Below are 20,467 nucleotides of genomic sequence, written 5' to 3'. Positions count from 1 at the left end.
ATTTCTTCAAACAAGCATATAGTTGCTCAGCTCGCGGTACCTTGAATACTGCCTTGAGATGATGCAAGTGATCCTTCTCTGATTGGTTGTATAATAGAATGTCACGAAAGTGGACAATGACAAAATTTCTAATGTGAGGTCGGAATAATTGGTTCATTAATCTCATGAGGGTACTAGGTGTGTTTGACAGACCGAAAAGCATAATAGTCCACCCATAAAGTGCATCCCCCATCTTCAAGGCAGTCTTCCACTCATCTCCTGGCCTCATCTGTATCTGGTGATATCCGTTGCACAAGTCGTTCTTAGAGAAGATAGTGAATCCATGTAGTTGGTCTAAGAGATCTTCCATGCGGGGTATGGGAAATCGGTAATTAATGGTAATCTTGTTGATGGTTCGGTTGTCGATGCACATTCGCTATGATCCATCCTTTTTTGGTACCATCAAGGTCGGGACTGCACACGGATTGGTGCTTTATCTGACTAGTCCTCTTGCAATGAGGTCCCGAACTTCTCATTGTAGTTCTTCATACTCTGCAGGTCTTAATCTGTAGGTTGGTTAGTTTGACAATACCGATCCCGATATAAGGTAGAAGGCGTGTTGAATGTCTCTTAGTGGCAGTAATCCCTCTGGTAAGCAGTCATAACATCCTAAAAGTCCTGTATCAATGTTAGTAGTAGTTCTGGTACCTCTCGTCCTTCCTTGCTTTCTTCCAGAAGGACTAATGCTAGTGTTACAGGAGCATCTCTAACTTATTGCAGAAAAGTGGTACAAGAAATTAATGTTGTCTCTATATTGCTCGCGCCTCTTACATTCTTAGCAGATAGTAAAAATATATGTTTCCCATCCTTCTTGAAAAAGTAAGTGTTTTTGAACATTTCGTGTTGAGTCTTGTGATCATCTGCCAAGGACAACCTAACAGAAAGTGGCAGGCATCCATAGGAACAATGTCGGAACATACCTGTTCGTGGAGTTGATCTCTGATGGAGAAGTAAACTAGGGACTGCTAATCCTCACGTATCTCATTGCCCATCTTCAGCCAAGTAAAAGAACATGATTGCAGACGCTTTTGTGTCCAATCCTAACTTTTTTATCATGAGCGTGGACACCACGTTCTCTCAACTCCCAGTGTCTGTGATTAGGCTGCATACCTTCCACTTGTCGGTGCACATGGTGTAAAAAATGTGTCGTAGCCAAAAATGGTTTCGTGCGGACTCGGACTGTAGTATTCACAGAACGACTAGTGCTTCCCCTTCGTCTTCGTGGAGCTAAAGATCTTCTGGACTCTCCTCTAATTCCTCATCGACTTCCTTGATGTCTTCGTGGAGCTAAAGATCTTCTGGACTCTCCTCTCATCGACTTCCTTGATATCACCATGATATGTAAGTGTGACAACTCGGCTTGTTGGGCAGCTGGAGGCTATGTAAAAGAAGTTGTAACACCAGAAACACTTCCTAACTGGCACTATATTGAGGAACTACCTTTCTATTGCTTCTTCCCGCTCTGATCTGCTCTATCGGTTCCTTGTCCAATTCTATTATTTCCTCCTTAGGCACCCTTATTGGCGGTAGAAATTGCAAGTGATTGCTTGGCTGAAGGTGGTGATCTGAAGGAGGCTATAAATAGCTGTCCCCAATGCCACCACCTTCGGACATCTTCCTACATCCCTAACCAGAGGATTCACCCATTATTGTATTTTCTTTCTATTTGAGTCGGGTTGTAATCCTATTTCCATATTAATAAAAGTTTGTTTTTATCCAATTGTTCTTTCTACTAGTTTCAGTATCAGGTAGGCTATCCAGCAACTTGTAAAAGAGCATTTAATATTTTCTGATTTGGGGCTATGATGCAACAAAGTCACAGTAGGTATAACACAATTGAAATGGGGATATTTATTCTCTCTTCGCTGCCACTTGAGAGCATTTTGATGAGGTTTATTCAAATGTAATTGATATGCTTGCCACACATGCATGATTCTAATTATGACTTCAAATTTTCTTGCCTGGATCGAAGATGCGTCTCCAATTTTTGTGAGGGCACCAATGCTGAACTTTTTAGTTTGAGCCCTTGGTTATGATTCAACTCATTCACAAACATACCACATAATTCATACAAATGTTTGGGGCATTAGACATGAATGTTTAGGTTTTAGACATTTTAATACATACAAACTCCATTTTTAAATGAATTGGTTCATTAAATGAAAATACATAGGTTCATATGAAATTTTTATAATATAAATTCATATGATTTATGTGGTATGTACGTAAATACCACTTATTACTTTTGTGGGACCAGTCAATTACTATTATAGTGAATTCAACAATTTATGGTCAAATGTCTCTTTCATTTATCATTTTTTTGAAGTAAAACACTGCTCAAATTTTTATGAGTTTAACGTATTTTTATTTTGTTGTTCCTTTATAGTCATTTGCAACAGAAAATCAAAGAGAGTTTGGAGCAAGTGTCAATTGAGAACATGATGTGAAGATAATCTTTTGTGACACATGTTTGAATGAAGTGAAATTAGGCAATCAACCAAAAACTCACTTTAATAAAGAGAGTTGGAAGAATATTACCACAAACTGCAAAGAGAGAATTAGTAAAGAGTACAACATAAAAAAAAAAAAAAGTAAACAGGATCAATTGAAGAAAGATTGAAAATTACGAAAGAAGTTAAAATAAAGATCAATTGGGTTGGTTGGATTCTATAAAGAAGTCCATTGATGCACTAGATGAGTGGTGGCAAGAGAAACTACAATTAAATTCAAATAATTATTTTATATTAATTTGCACACTTCATTCGTATTATTCAGTAAGTATATATGTCTGCTTATAGTTCACATCTATGTTCGATAAACTGCAGATAATGTCAAATATCCAAAAATTCAGATATTATGGCATAGATCTCAAACTATAGAAGAAACTAGACCAGATATTCGGTGGTGTTGTTGTTACTGGATCTTATGCATGAACTCCAAGTTAAGAGCCTCATGAGCCTACACATGGTCCTTCCAATTCTGACCCAAGAGAGAGCTCAAATAACCTCTCAAATAACAGGAATTGGTATAAAAACTCATATCAGTCACATACTAGGCTAGATATAGCATATTCTATCAGTATTGTAAGAAAACACATGAATAATCCAAATGAATAGCATTTAGATATGGCTTACAGGATTCTAAAGTTTCTTAAGAAGACCCCTGGTTATGGGTTAATTTTTGAGAAAATCAGAAGCAGAGAAGTGGAAGTCTACATTGATATAATTATGGATTCTACAGTTTTATATTTTGTTAGTTTGCATTCAGTGTAGCAAGAAAATAAAATCAATGTATTGTGCTATATGAAGAATCAAGATGAAAAAAAGACAGACAAAATTATATATTACAAAAATTAAAAACTCTTTCCGACCAACAATCAACATTCACTCCTAATATATGCAAATTTAAATGTTGTACACAAGGACATAAGATAAATAAGAAATTAGATTTACTAAAAAAATAAGGAAGAATATATTTTCCTAAAAATACCCTTATAAAACCATTAACATCAATTTCCAGTAGTTTAGACTTTTGGTCCCCTTTTAAAAAAACTAGGGCCTAAATCGGGGTTTTTATATAATTTGAGACTAGAATGATCACGCAATAACAATAAAGGGGCCATTTTATTCATTTTCTTATAACTATATAGAGTAAAAATTCATCTCTGTCCATCATAAATAATATATTAACGATGATATAGAAAAAAAAAGTTCTAACTGGTTCTAAACACTGCAACCATTTAAAAGCGTTGAGGGCTATAAATAGAAAACAAACTCTCTCTCTGAAAACAATAACCTATCTATGAATGATCACGTAATTATCTTATCTATAAACAGAAATAAAGTTTTACTAATTTGTATTCCAACCCTAAATAAGTTGGCCATGACTAATAATGATATTAATGTATGCATTCACGCAATAAAGCTAACTAGATCTAGCACGTACCGCTAGTTCCCACTTTTGGGACTGGATTGAATTTTGAAACAAGCACAACACTTTAAGAAGTAAAACTTCTGCTGCTGAAGATAAATACTGGTTTCTGCACATAATCATGAGAACATTCTTTTATTCTTGAACATTCTACTATTGGCTTACAGTTAGATACATCGATTCCAATGTTTTCTCTGTGTATAACTATAACATATCCTAATAAATTTTTCGAAGTATTCAATATGGTTAACAAATGGAGCTCAGCAAAAGAAAAAAAAAAGATTCCTTCATTTAATGCCAATTAAGAGTAAAATGCCTAATAGAAATCTGTATCAAAGAAGTCAAAAGCAGTTTGCGCAAAATTCAAGATCAAATACAGATGCCTGGACAAAGGATTGAACTCAATCTCGATGGTTAATTATGAAATCCTGGAACTCAGGCCAGCTTTTCATGACAAAAATCGGGATAATGGTAACATCACAGAACATGCTATTTGTGCAAACCTTCGCAGCAGTAATTTTAGTTGAAAGAGTCAAAAATATATTACACGACTTAAAATTGCAGACTGATTAAATATCCTCAAGGCAAAAAAGAATTTTAATCAATTACACTACTTAAAAAAATCCAAAAAGCCTCTGAAAATAAAATACTGCAGAATGATGCTTTGCATCAATATAGAATCCCTTATTATTCACAGGCAAATAAAACAAAATAAAAAATTTCAAGAAGTTTGCGTTTAATGCAAGCAAAAGTAATTACTACTCGGGCTGGGTTATAGAATGGTAATAGATTAGCATACAAAGAAAACATAATACCATATGCAGTGATTGTTTATGGATATGTTGTAACGCGTGAGTCCACCGTCTAAGAATTTCAGCTACGTCAACAGTATGGTTAACTCTTCCATCCCTATCATCTGTTCTAGAAAGAATTTGAGAGTTCCCTTGGAACTGAGGTAAATCACTTTGTTCAATGGTATCAAGGGATGGCAGCATTTTTCCAGTGCAAGTAGTAGCCAACAAATCTGAATGTGGAATATTGCAACTTAAATCCATGGCAGCAGCCAATGATGATCCAGAAATTCGATACCTAATGATAATGCTTGCATGTCAAACAATAAAAGAAGGAAAGTACATGCATAATTTTCAGGAAAAATCCAGCATTCACCTATGTTCACGGTGGGTTATCAGATCTTCAATAGGACCTGATGCAAGAACTTCATGTTGGCCTGAAGAAAACATATGAGTATACTACAATTAATTTGGAAAGAAAACCATGTACGTTTGATTCCACAACAAAAACGTACAGCTTATAGCAATGCATAAGAATAAACAGATGCCAAGTGCCGCAGAAGGCAGACTATTAACCAAAATGCCATAAAGAATTCATGAAATAGAACTGTTGAAACTCTCTTAATTTTAAAAATAAAATAAAATGAAATAGATTTATATTTCATAATCACAGTCGAGCTGATGCAAATCAACATTTTGAGTTCTAAATTTACTTCAGTTTCTTTGATATTTAAGGATTATAGATATAGTTTTACCATGCATGTGATGATTATTATGAGACCAGGTGATATTAGAGGTGTAAATCGAGCCGAGCTCCAACCACTCCTGACTTGAGCTTGAGCTTGATTAATTAATCAAGTTTGAGCCCGAGCTTGAGTTTAATTCTACAAATTCAAGCCAGCTTACAAGCCAACTTGTTTATTATGAAAGAGAAAAAACAATATTAACTCAAACTAGTATTATAAAAAAACGATAGCTAGAATGGGAAATTATGAGATAAATAATAAGAAATCACTCGACATAAAATATTATATACAAATTTTTAAATAATTTTAATAATTTATAGATAAAGTTTTGAATTTTATCATATTTTAAATGAATTCTATATTAATATTTTTTAAATGAGCCGACTCATGAGCTAACGAGTCGAGTCGAGGTTGGCTTGAGCTAGGCTTGCTAGCTCATCGCACTGAGCTCGCAAGCCATTTATCGAGTCGAGCCCAAGCTCACAAATCAGCTTGGCTCAATACCCTAGGTGGTGTTCTCTATTATTTCAAACTATTCTCTAATTTAATTGGGTTACCTAAGTTGGTTTTGATTTGAAACGGTCAAATCGTTGATCCCTAGTTCAGATTGCCCTTATGGATCAACTTTCATATTCAATTCTGCTAATGGAGTTTCATGTAGCTTGGGCTTGCAAGGAACTTGGACCTTTAATTGGTGTTATTCAGAGCTGGCTTGCTATTAGGCTTTTTGTTTGAAATTAAATTTGATATTAGTTTGTGCGAATTTAGTTCTGCATATAATTTCAGACCTCTATTTCTCAAGGGTAGTTATGACTCATTGTTGACGACATAGTGGAGCTCTTTCAACTCGTGGTTTTGTCCCTCGCAAGACCGTGCACTAAATCTGGTTGATTTTATAATTGTGATGTCGCAGCTTCATTGGATTTCATTATTTATGCCATTTTTATTGATTTTTTTTTTTTTTTTGGCCTACGTATGTATTGAATCCAGGTGTATCTTGAAGGGATTTCCAGATGGATCAAAGTTGCACACTAAAATTTTGTGAATAAAATAAAGAACTTTGAGCCTTGTTAAAAAAAAGTTTTGCTGGATAAAAAATTGTGATCCCTCAAATTTCTGTGCCAAGTGAATGTAAAGCATTCTAGTATGATGCAATTGGTGATTACAAGAGTAATTATATACTTCTACCAACATGAGGACTACATTGTTATTTAGAGACATTTTTTCTCATTATGTGGTGTAAAATTAAAAATTGATTTGCTTGAACTACATTAATTATTTTTAAAACATACACAATCTAAACTTTTCAATTGCAGTATGAGTTTCCGATCAACAAATGGTAGTAATCAGTGTTAAATTTAATGCAAAATTTCCATTTAAGTTATCATTAAATTGTCATTTGGTGCAAATTTTGCATGTTATTCTAATGTTCATCAAAGTAGTTTTTCTTGCTTAAATTAAGAGCATGCATTGCAAATTTAATTTATAAGCAAGATTTTGCATTTCATTCAAGATTTAAAAAGAAAAAATGTATTGAAAGATGCCAAGTATCATAATTTATAAAAAAGCCTAAGGCATATCAGCATGTCAACTAGAAGTTAGACAATATAATTGAGTCAATAATAAAAATAACAAAAAATTGAAATTCCAACAGAATAAGTTAATCTATAGCTCTAGACAATTATAGAACAACTATCATAAGGTTCAAAAATCAAAATTATATTTCTATTTTTGATGGAAGATAACAACTTAAAAGTTATCAATTGAATTGATACTTTTAAAAGTTTTCTTTGAATCATGCAATCTAATTCCCAATAATCTGAATGTGCTAAATCAAAATAATGAAACATGCTTAATCATTTTTGGGAGAATGTTGTCAAAACTATATGAGTTGATGATGGCACAAACTTAGTGAGCAATATTGTCAACCAATAATTCCAGGGATCAATAGTAAAATCAATTTAAGAATTACAGACAAGAAAATTATAGTGTATTTGAACATTATGCAAGATTTAAAACTTTCATAGCCAAATAATATTTGCTATTAGCCTATTATGTTACCATTATATGATTTATTAATCGACTTGGTCAGACATTACAGTATTCATCAAAGCTACAATACTTCAAAAACATTAGATGAGGCTTATAAAGATCTTTGGATATTTAGAAATATTACAACTATTCATGCGTACAAACTACTACATCTGTGCTTGACATAATTATAATAGCAAATACTCTAGAGGATCCATTTTATAATAATCTTTCTTTATTTGAACTAGTTTTCCTTTTTCAATCTTTTCGAAGGAGTAAATATGTAGATAAGAGTTTATAATTATAACAAGAGCTGGCCTATAAATTCCCCGTTCTGATTGATTAGTAGGCAGTTTTTTAAAATAATTAGGTTACCTTCGGGAAAGGATTTTCCCAAGTTCTGCAGAGATGGGAAAGGAGATTGTAACAGATCAACGACTACTCTGCAATCAATCCCCAGAACCCCTAAAACTTCTCCTACGGTTTCCTAGGCTCGGTTCTTCTTGTACATTCAAGAAAATAGGGAAGAAAGGCATAGCAACAGCTGCATTAAGAGGCAGGAAATCCAAGCCAATATTGGTTCTTGCAATCTTGTTGTTTCCTTGTAAGTTCTTGCAGGATTCATGTGGCCTCTTTGGGAAGGGAAAGGCCTGCCATAACAAGAAAGGGGTAGCAACATGAAGTTGTTGCTGTTGCTTCTTCTTTTTTTTTTTGTTGTGCAAAAGGGACTTATAATTGTTTCTTTACTTTCCTAAGCTATCATTTAGTTTCACAAGATTATTGGGGATGTTTTAGTCTAATAAAATTTTACTTAATGCTTTTGCATCACCAAGTAAAGGTGTCAATACTTAAACTCAACGAAGAAATTCATTAATCTCCTCTAAAATCTCTCTAACATACATCAATACAAGAATTATTTGCTGATAGATTTAGTCATATTGAAGAGACAATTTTTCATGAATATAATTTGAAGAATATATTAAAAGAAAAGGATGCCTTGTAGTTACAAGGATCTATTTTTTATCATGTTGAATCTAAATTTGCATCTGTATTAAAATGCATTCATTAATTAAAACCTAAAATTGAGAAAAAGTCTAGAGTATGAGTTTAAACTAAAATTAAATATGGGACAATATCTAAACATAAAATTCTAATAGAAATTGAGTTCATCCACAAAAGTCAAAACTAAACCAATCACGTCCCCTGTAGTTGATAAATAAATTAAAGAATCTTATGATTCAACTCCAACTAAAGTGTCAAACGAAATAATCTCCACAAATCAAATTGCAAGTAATTTATGAAGATTAGTAAAATTGCATTAATATTTCAAACGATTGATTAATAATGATTGCCCTAAAAAAATTGAAATTTTAAACTCTATATATCTGGGCAAACCTAAAAAACGCAATATTTATTACACTAAGCTTTTAAGTTGTTTGAGTTTGTTTTCTTTAAATATGAGGTGAGGCCATATCATATTTGTTTAATTAGACAATTTTAAGTTTTCTTCACCATCTTGTCTTGTAAGGATTAAGTATGGGTCTCTCAAAAAATTCATTAGGAAGCATAATAGTATGGGATCATCATTGTTTGCTGCATAATCCATTAGTCAGTTGTATGATTTGATTGATTTGCATGAAAATATTCAAAAAAAAAAAGACTGCTAATAATGAAAACTATATATCTATTGTTGATGTCAACAAGAAATATGTAGAATTAAAACAAGGTGAAAAAATACTAGTACTTCTACATCTTAAAAGTTAGTGGAATTTACATACATACAACAATCTTAAAAGTTAGTGGAATTTACATACATATTCTTATATATTTACATATCTAATACCTAAACTTTCATATTTATATACATAATACTCAGATTCTTAACATTACATAATACTACTATTACTAACTTTTAAAAGTGAAATACACATTTTCATGCAAAAGTTTATGCTATCAAAGTTTTATAAATGTAAACATCAAACTTTAGGTGTTAAATATGTAAATTCATAAAAATTGTTTGGTATGTATGAAAATTCTCCTAGAAATATTCCCATAAAAACCATTAACAAAATAGCTATTAAAAAAACAAAACCATATAAAATCATACAATATATAAGAATGACTATTTATAAATTAAAATTTTTGAGAAATTATGATAATTGCCCAAATCCTTAATCTATTTGATTTAATTTTATTCATGAATCTGTATTAATGCCATTGATTCTTCTCTCCTTCCATCTTGAGCTCCGTCCAACACTTACGCAAACAATTCTATACTTTTTTTTTTTTTGTAAATACAATAGCTGTGCACATATTTGTATGATCAGTAAAAAAAGCCCGCAATTCATCAACTGAATTTGTCCAAGCTGGACAAAAATAATTCAAAACAAAAATTTAAGATTTGATTTTCTTATTTTAAGGATTATAGCTTTAATCTTATTAAGTCCCAGATGATTCATAAGAGAGTGATTATCAAATCTAATTCAGTTCCTGGCGCGGGAACTTATCACAAAAATAAAAATAAAAATTCCGCGGCGTTGTAGCTTTTATAGTACCACAAAAATATGTATCGCGGAAGGCGCCGAAATAACTTGTTTTCCTTTCTTATGTTTTTTTTCCTATTAGCCTTCATTCCTTTCAAACATTTTCTATATGTGTGTTGTATTAGGGTATTAAATTCATTTTTTACTCAAATTTCGGCAGAACAGCGTGGTCGTCTGTTTCTACCATCAATGGCGATATCTGAGGGTTTGGATGGTGCTCTAGTTGTATCTCTCTCCTGATGTGGTGTTTATTTTCCCTATCCCTTTCCATATCCTCCCCTCGTTGCTCCTAATTACCTCCATTGCTACAGCCACACCCAAACAGCTGCACCTTGTTGTTTTCGTCAATCCAACCACCTACGATCGCTGCGGCCACCCCGCACAACCATCCTTTTGCTATCTTGCAATTCTCTGCATCCCCCATCGCTTCCGCCGATATTTCCTCTCATTGCAGCTTCCCGGAAACAGCATTTTCCTTTTGTTTTATGTTGTTCCAGCTTCCCAACCATCCATTCCTCTCCTTTCAGCTTGTTACCCTTGTTGCAACTCCTCCCCTTCACTGTCACGCTTTCCAACCTTCACCCTCTCCTTGCTACCTGTCGGAAGACCAAACCCTCGCCGATCACCACCACCACCATCCTGGAATCCCACAGTTTAGTTCCTTCAAGTAATAATATTTTTTTTTTATTATAATTTAGGTTAACTCCGATATCAATTGGTATCAGAATTAGTCTAATCCTAGTCCTATCTGAGGGTTATCTAGCATTCGTTTTACCACTACAACAACAAGCCTTTATCATGAATCTTCTTTTCCATTGTGTCATTAGTATCATATTTTCATTTAATTCTGATAGATTAAGATCATTTTTTATACAATAAGTCCAAGTCTTTTTAGGTCTACATCTATCTTTCTTAACATAAATCGAATCTAAAACATTTACTCTCCTAACAGGATCATCAGATGATCGGCTCTAACGTGACCAAACCATCTAAGATAACACTTTCTAATTTTGTTCGCCATTGGAGATACACCAACCATATCACGAATTTTATCTCTGAGTGTCAAGCCACTCATATACCTATGCATTCTCATCTCAACAACACTTAACTTTGATTTTTGTTTCACTTTTAAAGGCCAACATTCTGTGCCATAAAGTATTGCAAGTCTCACCACCATCTTATCAAATTTTCCTTTCAGTCTAAGCGACACTTTTCTATCACACGATAGGCCTGATGCATTATTCCACTTCAACCAACCAAGCTTAATTCTACTAATAATATCCCCATCCATATCAACATCACATTGAACTATAGATCGGAGAAACCTAAAAGAATGGCACTTTTTAATGATTTGATCATCCATAGTTATTAATGATTTGATCATCCATAATGATTTGATCATCCATAGTTACAACTTTGCCGCTAGAGCTACTACTACTACTAAAATTACATTTCATGCACTCAGTTTTAGATCTACTTAAACAAAAGTCTTTCGACTCCAATGAAGACCTCCATAATTCAAGTTTTTCCCGAACTCTTTCTCTAGTCTTATTCACAAGAAGGATATCATCAGCGAAAAGCATACACCAAGTTAAATCCTCCGATAAATGTTCAGTAAGAGCATCAATAATTAAAGCCAAAAGATATGGGCTTAAAGCCAATCTCTGATGTAATCCAACTGAAATAGGAAAATACTCGGTCAATCTTCCTTCTGTTCAAACACAAGTAACATCTCACATCAATCCTCCTTCTGTTCAAACACAAGTAACATCTCACGCATACATATCTTTAATCACTTGAATATAAGTCATATCAACACATTTCTTCTTTAGAACTCTTCAAAGGACTTCTCCTGAAACCTTATCATAAACTTTTTCTAAATCAATAAAAATCATATGTAGATCCCCCTTATTTTCTATGTATGTCTTCATCAAATCTCTCAAAAAATGAATAGCTTCCATAGTAGACCTGTCCGATAAATCCAAACTGATTATGAGAACTCTTTGTATCAAGTCTTAACAATGTTCAATTACCCTTTCCCATAATTTTAAAGTATGGCACATCAACTTGATTCCTCTATAATTTGCACACCATTGTTCATCCCTTTTATTCTTAAAAATTGGGACCAAAATACTCTTCCTTCACTCTTACAGGCAGCTTTTTAGTTTTTAAAATAATATTAAAGAATTTAGTGAGCCAAGAAACTCTCAAATCTCCTAATTATTTTCACACTTAAACTGGGATATTATCAGGTCCTAATGATTTTCCACCCTTGGTTTTCTTCAAAGTCTCTTTAATTTTTTTTACTAATGTGACAATAAAAATAAAATGGTTTAATATTATTAATGATATAATAATCACTAAGGTCGATTGTATTTTCAGAAATATTATTGAAAAGTTTATCAAAATAGCTCACCCACTATTGAATATCTTCCTTTAAGAAAATCACTTTTTGATTTTCATCTTTGATACACTTTACTTGAATAAAATTTTTATTTTTCTTTTCACTTTGTTTGGCTAGTTTTATATATATTTTTCACCCTCTTTGGTATCTAATCTATTATAAAGATCACTAAAAGCAGAATTTTTAGCGTCATAAATTGTTTTCTTAGACTCCCTATAAATCACTTTATATTTTTCTCGGTTCTCTAATCTTTTACATTTAAACTAATTTTTATAACACAACTTTTTATATTTTATTTTTCCTAACATATTATTGTTCCACCACTAACTATTTGTATTTATAATTTTCTTTACTTTTGATTCTCTAAGTACATTTTTAATTACTTGTTTGATAGTGTTTGTTATCTTATCCCACATAGAATTTGTTTCTTCTTGACATCCCAAATCCTAAAATTTTGAAGTTTACTCATAAAAAAAAATTGTCTTTTAGATTCTTCCATTGAATCCTATGACAATATGTTCTTGTATTATTTATGTTACAATCATTCATCTTAAAATCTAAAACTATTAATCTATGTTTAGTAAAACTTTCACTTGAAATAACCTTACAATCTTTACACTTTTAAAGAACTCTTTTTTTCATAAAAAAAATAATCAATTTGTGTTTTTTTAGAACCATTCTTATAAGTAATAATATGCTAAAGTAATAATATGCTAATAAGTAATAATATGCTAATCTTTTTTCTTAAATAAATTATTAGCAATAACAAAATCATACACTAAAGCAAAATTTAATATGGTTCTAATTTCTTTAGTAATCGCTCCAAAAACGTAGCTACCATGAATATTTCTAAAATTTTCAACCACTCTACCAACATGTCCATTTAAATCCCCTCCAATAAAATTTTTTTCTTCAAGAGGTATCGATTGTATTAATTCTTCTAGGACATTTCAGATTTTTTCTTTGACTTATATTAAACCTACTTGAGGAGCATAAACATATATAACATTAAAATTCTACTTTCAACAAGAATCTTTAGGGCTATAATTTTATCTCCAATTCTATTAATTTTTGCAACGTTATCTTTCAAACTCATCTATAATTACAGCTACACCATTTCTAGTGCAACTCATACTTAACTACCATAGTTTAAAACCAAAACAATCAATCTCTTTAGTATTTCTCCAACCTATTTAGTTTCTTAAACACATAAGATATTTATCTTCTTATGAACCATAATATCAACTAATTTTATTAAATTTATTTGTGAGAGTACCTATATTTCAAGATCTTATCCAAATATTAGTTTCATAGACTAACTTTTTTACTCACATATGTCTGTAATGTGAGAACATTTATTTATTTAACACTACACCCGAGTGCAGGTGTAGCAGCACTTGCACATTTTTCACTGTATTTTGGTTATACAGCGCATCACTGCTAGGGGACGTCCTAGCATTTACACAAGAATGTAAAGATTCATGTCATGATTTTTCAATAAATTTTATGTTGGTTGTCGACAACCTAGCGTAACCCTGCACTTTTCACATTCAAGTCCTGCAATCCGGCAATAACATCCACCTTACCCCTCCGCCAAAAATTTTCTTTCCTATTTTCAAAACATAGTCAAACTTAGACTTGCCCTAATTTCATTTTGTTGATTTACAAAATCAGCAACCCTAAATGAACTTTTTTTCAACCTCATTCACCTCCCAACTCTAAACCCTTATCATGCCAAGAAGATATATGTTCAAGCCTACCCAGAAAGAAATACAATTAAAGATTAACTGACTTCAGCGGAGGCTTGTGGATATTGAAAAAGAAACTCAGTGGGAGATTACCCTCGACCGTGAAATGGAGAGTCAAAGATGAGAACTAGAGAATATGAAGATGAAGTTGGAGATACAACGCCGATTCCTATCAACTTACTATAGACAGAATGTTCAGACCCTATCTTTAGAAGTGGAGAGACTACATCACCGAGCGACCAACAAATGTTACAGGCAGAGTTCAACATCAGTATCATACAACCAGAGTACACACAGGAGAACGTCAAATACAACCCCGCCCAATCTGCATCCCTAAATACGTCACAGTCATGAAACGTTGCAAGTGTCACAGATTTGGGCATATTGAATCAGATTGCACAACGGGGAAATCTGTTTCACTAAACATAGTGTTCTTGAAAATTTGAGTAAGACACTGAAGACGGTGAGGACACGAAAGAGGACCAGCTTCTAGTTGAGAAGAAAAAGTTGCATATAGTTCCAGCTAAGCCCGTGGATGAGACTCCAACCGATTTCAGGGTGTCTAAGACAGTCTTGAGTTCAAAGAACTGACACTATAAGCATGCAACAACATATAAGAGAAATACAGATCATTCAGATCTATAGAATAATTCTTGAGTTTCCACTACTAAGGTAGGTTCAACGCGTCAGAAATGCGGCCCTTTTGTGTCATCTTTGAAAGATTATATAGAGCTATTCAGATGTTAGATTCAGTTTAGCATTGTACCCATCATTAAATGTCTAAACAAAAGGGATGAAACTCAGCATTGAGACGGGAAAGAAAATTTTTCAATGGGAGTCAGGTCCTATAGTGGAGAAGAGGCCTCTCATGAGTGTTTGTTGGTGAGAGTAGTGCAGCCTGCACAGATTTCATCCCAGAGCAAGTTCTTTCTTACATACTTATTTATCAGATACACTCAAAAAAGTACAAAGAGTGAAAAAAACCAATTACAGCTCGAGGCGTGGTTAGTGAGGATACTCATACACGTACAGTTCTAGTTATAATTATGCCAAAACTAAATGCATACATATTCTATCAAGATGTACTTTGGAATGTCAATGTCAAAGCCAACAGAATTGACTTACCGGAAGACAATGTTTCTGCCACCTTCAACGTGGTCGACCTGACGCCATACTATAAGAAGACAGAAGCTTCGACAAATGAGGTCGAAGCTCCCCTCAATCCTGGGAGATTGACATGAAAGCTTAAGAGACAAAAAAAACTCTGCGATACTTTAACTGCTACGGTACCACAGAAATATATATCGCGGGAGGCACCATACTGTTTTCCTTTCTTATGTTTTTTTTCATAATTTCCTCACTCCTTTTTAGACATTTTTTATATATGTGTTGTACTAGGATTTGAAATTCAGTTTTGGCTCAGACTTCTATCAAGACAGCCGCGAACATCCATTTCTCTCTTCGAGGGTTGTATCCAAGGGTTTGGATGGGGCTTCAGCTGTCTCTCTCCCAATGAGGTGTTTATCCTCCTTATCTCTTTCCACATCTTCCTCACATGGCTCCCGACCACCCTCCATTGCTGCAACCACCCCCAAATAGACACACCTTATTGTTTTCCCTGCAGTTTCCCCAATCCAACCACCTGTCCTCACCAAACAGTCATTCCTTGTTGTCCTACAATTCTCCGCATCCCCCCGCACTTCCTCTGACCTTCCTCCTCGTTGTAGCCGCCCGGAAACAGCCTTTTCCTGCTAGTTTTTGCTGTTCTAGCCAACCAACCATCCATTCCTCTCCTTTCAGCTTGATGCCAATGCCGCAACTCCTCCCCTTTGCTGCCACCGTCCACACCCTTTGCTGTCACCGTGCCTTCCAGCCTTCACCCACTCCTTGCTATCTCGTCAGAGATCCAAACCCTCCCAGACCAGCACCAACACCCCGAAATCCCACCCTAGTTTGATTATTCGCGTCGTTTCTGTTGCTATTTCAGATTTACAGATATCATGTTATTGTATTTTCCCTTTCTAGTGTGTTGATTGTAACCGCTTAGTTGCTTCAAGTAATAATATTTGTCATTTTATTAGTTTAGGTTAACTCCAGTATCAGTTCCCTAAGTTAGTTTTGAATTAAATTGATCAGCACTTCAATATCTAGTTTGGTTTTTCATTCAGCGTTCTTAGTGAAGCCCTATGTTTTCAGAGCTTTGTGAATAACATGGGCCTTTACACGAGCAGTTCTATACATGCTTGTTCACGGGCTTATATGGGATTGTATTTGATTTGGGTATGTATAATTTTGGTTTTGCACAATATTCCATCACTCTGCTTACAGTTCATTACTTATGAATCTCAATTATGGTAATTATGAAGCTCTATTCAGCCCATAGATTTGTATGGGAATTAGTAACTCAATAGTTGTGAACTTAGTGCTTCATTGGATTTTTGTGATTTATGTCATTTTAATTAATTTACATGACTTATCATTTGTTTATTTTATGCATATCTTGAACGAAGTTTTGGGATACTAAAGTTGTCAACAAAATACTAATTTTTCATAGGGAATATAGTGGTTATATATTAAGAACATTGAGGCATGTAGGAAAATGGTTTATGCATAATATTTCCAAGTTCCTCTTAAACTTGTGTGCTAGTTAGAAATCTATTTAGGCTGGTTTGATTGGAAACTAGTTCTTGGAAGGAACTTCAGTGTATGGTGTGAAGCCTGAATTAGTTATTTGGGATTTTTTTTCCATCGTTTCTTTCTATTCTCTAAAATTAGTAATTGGCTTGCTAAAGTGATCAGTGTTTTCAAATATAGTCCAATTCGGACTTTTCAATTGCTGTGTAAAATACCAATCTGCATGTGGTATTCATTACTCTTAAATTCTATGTAAAAGTTTTATCTGAGCGTCATTAAACTGTTGTTTGGTACAACTGTAATATTTTTCATCAAAGAAGACAGTTCTTTATCGACTTAAGAGTTGCATACTACAAATTTACCCATATATGCATGAATTTATGTAATTCAATGTAGATTTGTATTAGAAATCAACATAACTATACACAACATCAAAACCGTGCCTTCTTTTTATAAACTAGCAAATCAACCATAATTTCCCATGACTGATAGAAGATAACTAAATATAGCCAAGAATGTCAAACATAATGACACAAGTTCGCTAAACTGCAATTTACATAGTTAAATTCTCAGCATGCAAGCCATTGTTTTGTTTGCCTTACATTGTGCTGCATCTTTTCTTACTTCTCTCCTCAAATTACTTTTGATTAAGAAATATTTGCCACTTTTTAATTGAAGAGTATGAAGTGTAAGTATAAGCTTCCCAAATCTAATGTTATTATTGTATGATAAAAAAACAATTGAGGAAGTATATTACATCTCTAAAACTTCATATAACTAAATCAAATTGTAGATTTTAAGATAAAAATCATTTCCTAATTTAAACCTTACTAATGAAAACATGCCCATCATAGCAAGAAAATCGAGGAAACTAGTTAAGTTACAAGTGCTAATATTCAAATATATAAACCCGTAACAGTTGAAATGTATTTTAATTTCAGAAGATAACATTCAAACTGAGTATTATATAAAATCAAAAGCGCTAAAATAAAATAATTCAATGATAAGTGATGCTAATCCACACTGTATTTAGCTGCTGCCTCTATATATCAATTTTATAAACTTAAAAAAGATGAGTATATACACAAAGAACTTACTCTTGCGAGATAACAAAGACTCCCATAAGCGAGTGGCTTTAGAAATCAACAGAGAATTCTGAACAGTAGAACTTGAGATACGATCATCCCACAATTCACCTTCTAGCTTAGCTTTATTTCTAATCTCTTGCAGCTTTTCTAATTCTTGCTTCAAATATGCCTTGAAAGAATGGTTGGATAATAAATAACTTGATGTTAGAATTGCAGCTTCCAAAGGCCGAGGATTCCTCCCCTCATAAATTCTTAGGATTTTTTTATTTATCATACATTTATATTTTTTTTTAAATGAATTTTTCACTAAAATATATAATCTGTACCCCTCTAAAGCTTTTTAAAAGGTTAATTTCTGTACCGATTAAAAAAAAAATTATGGCTCCGTCTCTGGATATCATACACTGACTTTCAGAAAGAAATGATAACTACCTCTTCTGCACATAGTTCACGAAATTCAGCAGTCATTTCATTAGCCAAGTTTGACCACATAGTTTGCCTTTGATCGGCAAGATTTGCATCTTTTAGAAACTTCCTCCTCTCAAGAGCAATCCTAGCCTGCAGAAATAGTGAAGGAAGATGGGAGAAAATAACTAAAAGATCCCGCATATACTGTGCACATTTCCTTCAAATTGGAAAACTTGTGCAAGGATCCAGTTAAAAAAGTGGTAGAAAACAAGGAAAAAGAAAAACTTAATAGTCTTTACTGGCACTGCACGTAACATTAAATTTAGATAATAGAACAACAAAATGAAATAAAGAGAAACAGAACCCTGAAATCGATATTCACAACATTAAACAATCATTTATTTTCATGCAACAACTTTTCAAATTGTCAAAATATAAACATAAAATTAGAACTACTGAAAAATCAAAGAAAATGCAGCCCTATAGATTGCAGTAAATAGAAAAATACAAACAGAAATAGATCAGTTAAACTACCATTGTTACTGGAAGCAGTGAAGCAGCATTCAGATAAGAAACGTCTGTGAGCGAAGCAGGAAGTGGATTAGAGGATACATCAGTCGAAAATGTCCGCTTGTAAACCTCCCTCAGAGCATGCACAGAAAGTTGCCACAAAAGCTCAACAAATCTGGTTTAGGAAAAAATGGATCAGAGCCTTTCGCGCCAAGGTCTAACACTAATACACTTTATGAATAGAAAAGGCCTGGCTCGATGGTTAAAAAGTAAAAAAAAAACAAACATACCATTGTGATAAAAAAGCCTACCTTCAAAAAATAATATTAAAATATCATGCAGGAACAATTCTACTATGAGTACGATCAGGAAGCAAAATAAGAATTGTTTTTTGCAAATAATTAAAGTATATGTTAAGGTTTTGCTTTCAAAGGAAATAATAATGTTAAAAAAACTTAATGAGTGGCAGGCCATAATTACGATATATATAAATTTATCCGTGAATCATATCAAGAAAGTCAGAAATATATTTTATGTTTACTAGTCAATTAGTATATTATTCAAATTAGTAGTTTGGCGCTCATAAAAAAAAAAATCATCTTATTATAACTCCAAGTACATCATTCTAATCTATTAATAATAATATAGTAAATTATCAGGTAGAGGTACATTAAAGAAGCTCTAAAAAAAGATAAACCTTAGAAAAAAAAAATCTATAATTTATCATAATTCTAAGATTAAGTTCCTACAAAACTCGCAAGTCGGGTCGGCTCAAGCACGGCTTGTAACGACCTCACGAGACAAGCTTATCAGGCCACAAGCTCAAGTTCAAGCTTATCTGGACTTGGCTCTTCAGCTCGAATAGTCGATCAATGGTCACGCTGATGCCTTCTCCGTTGAACTACCATGACAATCATTTTTTTCTTCAGTCATAAATGTCTTCTCTGGTAAGCTCCTACAATAATTTAATTTTGTCTCAAGCTCGCAAGACTGATGTCATCATTGAGAGCGAAGCTCGAGGTCACTATTCGAGTTGGACTCAAGCTCCAGCTGGCAGTTTGACATACGAGTCGAGTTCGAGCTAAACATGACTAGAGCTTAGCTCGTTTTATTTACACCCTCATCTATAATATCCCAACAAACCTAATAATTAAGGTATATAATGTACAAGCATGTCGGATACGGACAAGTGTCTAAAACGTTTCAAAAGCGCTCATACGAGTCCTAATAAATATAATAAAGTAAAATAAAAACAAGTGTATCCTAATGGCTCAAAAACAAGATTCATCATTCATCATCAAAAACAACAACAACAACAAAGTCTTAATCCCACTATGTGGGGAAAAAAATAAATTTTATAAATTTATATAATATTTTCCTAATTCTGTTGGATTACATCAGGGATCAGCTTTAAGCCCATATCTTTTTGCTTTAGTTATGGATGGTCTTACTGGATATCTACAGGAGGATGTACCTTGATGTATGCTTTTTGCTGATGATATCCTTCTCGTTGATAAAACGAGAGAAAAAGCCCAGGAAAAACGTGAATTATGTAGATCTACATTGGAGTTTAAAGGCCTTCGTGTAAATAGAAC

General features: G+C 33.3%; 1 protein-coding gene across 1 annotated transcript in view; it reads right to left on the bottom strand.

Annotated features, from left to right (window-relative positions):
- The window catches only part of LOC110020934 (AUGMIN subunit 6-like), a 39,860-nt gene that overhangs the window by 16,660 nt on the left and 2,733 nt on the right, over positions 1 to 20,467 (bottom strand). The window contains exons 5-9 of the mRNA XM_020719238.1: positions 18,897 to 19,047; positions 18,387 to 18,512; positions 17,964 to 18,123; positions 5,137 to 5,197; positions 4,785 to 5,058 (exon numbers count right to left, since the gene is read on the bottom strand). Of these exons, the coding sequence (XP_020574897.1) occupies positions 4,785 to 5,058; positions 5,137 to 5,197; positions 17,964 to 18,123; positions 18,387 to 18,512; positions 18,897 to 19,047 (772 nt within the window). The remainder of the gene's footprint in view (positions 1 to 4,784; positions 5,059 to 5,136; positions 5,198 to 17,963; positions 18,124 to 18,386; positions 18,513 to 18,896; positions 19,048 to 20,467) is intronic.

This window comes from Phalaenopsis equestris, unplaced genomic scaffold (genome assembly GCF_001263595.1).
Source record: "Phalaenopsis equestris unplaced genomic scaffold, ASM126359v1 Scaffold000113, whole genome shotgun sequence".
Lineage (NCBI taxonomy): Eukaryota > Viridiplantae > Streptophyta > Magnoliopsida > Asparagales > Orchidaceae > Phalaenopsis > Phalaenopsis equestris.
The sequence above is the reverse complement of the archived record's forward strand: the minus strand, read 5'-3'. Positions and strand labels throughout refer to the sequence as shown.